The 4,577-nt window shown below is 44.0% G+C and overlaps 1 protein-coding gene across 1 annotated transcript; it reads right to left on the bottom strand.

Moving 5' to 3' along the window:
- Positions 1-1,073: 1,073 nt before the first annotated feature.
- LOC139326252 (vomeronasal type-2 receptor 26-like) lies at positions 1,074-4,338 on the bottom strand (the record flags this gene model as incomplete). The annotated part of the gene is made up of 2 exons (XM_070956408.1): positions 4,242-4,338; positions 1,074-1,939 (listed from the first exon to the last, which is right to left on the bottom strand). Coding segments are annotated over exons 1-2 (963 nt in total), but the record flags the coding sequence as incomplete, so codon positions are not given.
- Positions 4,339-4,577: the final 239 nt, after the last annotated feature.

Genomic DNA, 4,577 nt, shown 5'->3' with positions numbered 1-4,577 from the left:
CCAGAAAGGGACGCAACTGGCGAATCAGGCGAACATGATGAAAAATCCTCCCGGTCACGGCCATCAAGTGCTCTTCTAAAGACAGCCGTGAATCCAGGAGGACACCCAAGTTGCGAGCCCTCTCCGTGGGGGCCAGCGATTCGCACCCAATAGTCAGCGATGGCATCAACTGACTATATCGGGACGTCGGAAACCACAGCCACTCGGTCTTGGATGGGTTGAGCCTGAGCCTGTTCCTCCCCATCCAGATCCACACGGCCTCCAGACACCGGGACATCACTTCAAGGGCATCGTTGGGGTGGTCCGGGGTGGAGATGTACAGCTGGGTGTCATCAGCGTACTGGTGGTACTTCACCCCAAAACCACGGATGATCTCACCCAGCGGCTTTACATAATTCTATGGTTGATGAAAGAAAAAAAATACAGTAGCAATTTCTTAATACACTTTAATATTTATTTATTATTTTGGTGTGAAGCACACACAAAAAAAAAACCCCAAACCAATCCCAAACTGAAATCCCAGACAGCTGTTCTGCTGAACACTTTCTGCAAAGGAGGTTTTAATCAGCAACTCAACAAAGAATTATATAAGAGGGATGAAGATTTCCCTCCCCAGCTGAGAGCCGGTCAAACATGGCATTTCACATAATTCTGGCATTCTCACGGAGAGGATCAGGCAACTAGGCTGGTGTTTGGTTCTCACAGCTTCCTCCTGGCCTCTTTTCCTGCTCACTCTCTCTCACACACACTTTTAGCTGTAGGAACAAGGGCCCAAATTATTTTTTATAAGGTGTCACATTCAGAAGCTGTTTCTGAACAGCAAATTTCTCTGAATGACTTTTACAGAGTTCTCTTTATTGAGCTGAAAGGGAAGAAAGCTAGAAGAATTCCAGTCATTCAACAATTTCCCATTTTGAAACATAGATATATGATTTTCTTTTCCTGCATACTATCTAAATGGAAAGAATATCTCCTTTCAAATAAAAGAAACTTTAATAATTCTTCCAATATCACAATGGTGTTATATCTCATATTTTTACATTTGTTCTGTCTATGAGCTGCTCCTTTGTGTTGAGGTCTGGCCTCAGAAGGATAATGTAGCACTTGGGGATGAAGATGCAGCCCAGCAGACCAGCACTGGAGGCCAGGATGGAGAAGACCTGCACAGCCACCATGGATTTCCCTTTGGTGCTCAGGTAGGTGGGCACAAAAGTCACCCAGACACTGCAGAAGACCAGCATGCTGAAGGTGATCAGCTTGGCTTCGTTGAAGGCCCCAGGCAGGTTCCTGGCCAGGAAAGCCACCGTGAAGCAGATGGCAGCCAGGAAGCCCATGTAGCTGAGGGTGACGTAGAACATGACAACGGCCCCTTCATTGCATTGCAGGATGATCTCTCCAGGCTGGGAGTGGAGGTCAGAGTCTGGGAAGGGGGGAGAAACTCCCAGCCAGATGGAGCAGATGATAATTTGGACAGCAGAACAAGAAAGGATAATGGAGTTGGCCAAGCTCTTCCCCAACCATCTCTTCACTCGGTTTCCTGGTTTTGTGGCCAGGAAGGCCAGCACCACCGTGATGGTTTTGGCCAAGAGAGAAGAAATGGCCACTGAGAAGATGATGCTGAAAACCGTTTGTCGGAGAAGGCAGGTGGCTTTCCTTGGTTGACCAATAAAGAGAGAAGGAGACAAGAAGCAAAGCAGGAGGGAGACCAGGAGGATGTAGGAGAGGTCCCGGTTGTTGGCTTTGACAAGGGGAGTTTCTCGATATCTAATAAAGATGATTAAAACAAGGCCTGTGGTTAGGAAGAAGAGTAGAGCAAAAGAGACCAGGATGATGCCCAGATGTTCTTCATAAGACAGGAAGGTTATAGCTTTGAGGAAACACTGAACTCGGTCCTTATTTGGGTATTTATAATCTGGGCACTTGGTGCATTTTTCAGTATCTGAGAAAGCAAAAAAAGCAATATTTCTTTAATATTCTGTTCTTTTATCTTACTGAAAATACCTTCTTTGGATAACAGCTGATACCTCAGGCATTTTCCAAGAAGTATTTCTTAACGATTTCATTAAACAGTCACTCCTTTGAAATGGCATAAGGTCTCCTGCTTGATCAGGGGGTAGGACCAAAAGACCTTCAAGCTCCTTTCGAGCTCTGTTCTGATTAATTGATGCACATGACTGGCAGACTATTTGTGTAATGAGTTCCACCCAATAACTATCCATAGAACCACATAGAAGTGACACCTTCTCAGTGATCCTCAAGGGGAGGATCCAATATACAGTGGATTGAAAGGTCTTTCAGAAGGTGGACCTGAAACAATTCATCAAGTTTCAAAGAATTCAGATGTTCCTAAGTCCAAACTAAAAAGCAGGAGAGATATTTCATCTGCTATTAGTATAGCTTGCCCAGTCTGCCACCCCCTCCTCCCATCTCCTCGCAACCCCTCCAGAGTGGAGATGGTCCCCTCCAGACAAGGAACGCAGTCCTAGCAGCAAACCGACACAATGACAATTTTCCTCCATTTAGACTCAGGCAGGGACTAAACAGAAAAAAGGGAATGCCAAAGAAAAGATGTTAAGACTTTCCATCTATGGAAAATGGAGGTAGAAATTGATGGAGACAAGGGTTCTACAAAGAAATGGGGTTCCTTTTTTGGCCTTTTTTTTGACAGATAACCAAACTTCCAAATACTATGGATGGATTTGAGAAGACTGTGCTTGTTTATTGTATAGTCTTTAAAATTTGTGAGGATCCGGACTCTCCCTTCAATGGGTCTTGGCAAACACCTAAGTGTTAAATGGAAAGGAAGAATTCTGGTCCAAGGGGAAACATGTTCTATGAGGAGAACAAAGACATTGACTTGTCTCCACTTAGAGAGGGCATCCCTGAGGGGGGCTGTATGTTCAGATGGTGAAAATTGTTGTGATATATCAAGACAAATTCCATTCCTGTCAAGCACAGGAAGGAAAGTCCTATTGAAATTCTCTCCCTCTTCTGTGTCTGAAGCAAAGAGGCCAATCAAGGTCCATCTCAAATGGAGGAGCAGTTGGAGAATTGCTGGGTACGGGAATCCTTCTTTGGGACGCATCTGGTGGAAAAAGGGGAACTGTATCTTGTAACATCTGGAAGCGACCTGGAATTCAGGAGAAATTTCCTAACAGTGAGAACAATTAACCAGTGGAACAGATCTACATGACTGGCAGACTATTTGTCTAATGAGTTCCCCCCATAACTATCCGCAGCACCAGATTATGGACCAGTGACACCTTCTCAGTGATCCTCAAGGGGAGGCCAATATACAGATTACAGATCAACAGAGTTGGAGGGGACCTTGTAGGTCATCTAGTCCACTCCTCCCTGCCTAAGCAGAGACCCTACACAATTTCTGACAAATGGCAGTCCAGTCTCTTCTTGAAACCTCCAGTGATGAAGCTCCCACAACTTCTGAAGGCCTTTCAGAATGTGGACGTATAACAATTCATCTAGTTTCAAAGATCTCAGATGTTCCTAGAAAGGTGAACTTTACTAATTGCTGTTAGTAAAGCTTGCCCAGTCTGCCACTCCCTCCTCCCATCTCTTTCCCAGCCCCTCCTTCCAAGTCTTTTTGATTTACTTCCGTTTAGATAAGAAATTGTGCAGGTTAAAAATAAAAAACCAGGTGAGCTTCAATCTGTTTTTTAATTTGGATCCAGTTCCAGAAAGCCTCCCATTTTCCTCAGTGTGACCCACCTTCCTGAGTGGAGAAGGTCCCCTCTGGACAAGGAATGCAGTCATAGCAGCAAACTGGGTCTCCTTCTCGAGCCCTCTTGACAAATCCAGGATGACAACTTTCCACACATTTGGACTGCGGCAGGGACTGAGCAGAAAAACAAGGAATGCCAAAGAAAAGATGTTAGGACTCTCCGTCCATGGAAAATGGAGGTAAAAATGGATGGAGACAAGTAGCCTCTGGTCTTCATTGGGGTAAATATGAAACCTCTGACTACTCCTAAACAGATGCAGGAGGTAAAACAACTGGCAGATTCTTCATTTAGTTCCTTTTGCTTTCGGAATTTAACATTACAATAAAGGACTTTTCTATTTAATAAAAGTCTACAGAGATGGAGTTGATTTTTTAAAAAATATGATGATATATTCTTATTAAAACTGATAATAAAGTTTACTGTAAAAGACTTAGGAAGCTTTTATTCCATTAGATATTTTAATGTAGAGTAAAACCTGTGATGGAGAAAGAAACCTCTGACCAGTAAGATTTTGAAAGATTTCCATAGAACATGGCACAGCCACTCCACTTAGGTCCCGTCTCTTGAAGAGCTTCCATGAGATGAGACCACCTGCCATGGGAGGCCAACCACCCTGGAGACTCCAGGCTTTGCCCCAGTGGTGAAATGGAAAATTTGTTGTTACTGGTTGTGTGGGCGTGGCTTGGTGGGCGTGGCTTGGTGGGGTCATGTGACTGGGTGGGCTTGGCCAACTTTTTTTTTTTACTTTTTTAAAGCATTTTTTTACTACCGGTTCCAGCGAATAGGTAGTAAAAAAATGCTTTAAAAAGTAAAAAAAAAAAAGGTTCCGATGATTAC

The sequence above is a fragment of the Pituophis catenifer genome, unplaced genomic scaffold (assembly GCF_029215685.1).
Source record: "Pituophis catenifer annectens isolate HBS135680 unplaced genomic scaffold, rPitCat1.0.hap2 SCAF_20, whole genome shotgun sequence".
Classification (NCBI taxonomy): Eukaryota; Metazoa; Chordata; class Lepidosauria; order Squamata; family Colubridae; genus Pituophis; species Pituophis catenifer.
Note: the sequence above shows the minus strand (reverse complement) of the source record. Positions and strands in the feature narration are given on the sequence as shown.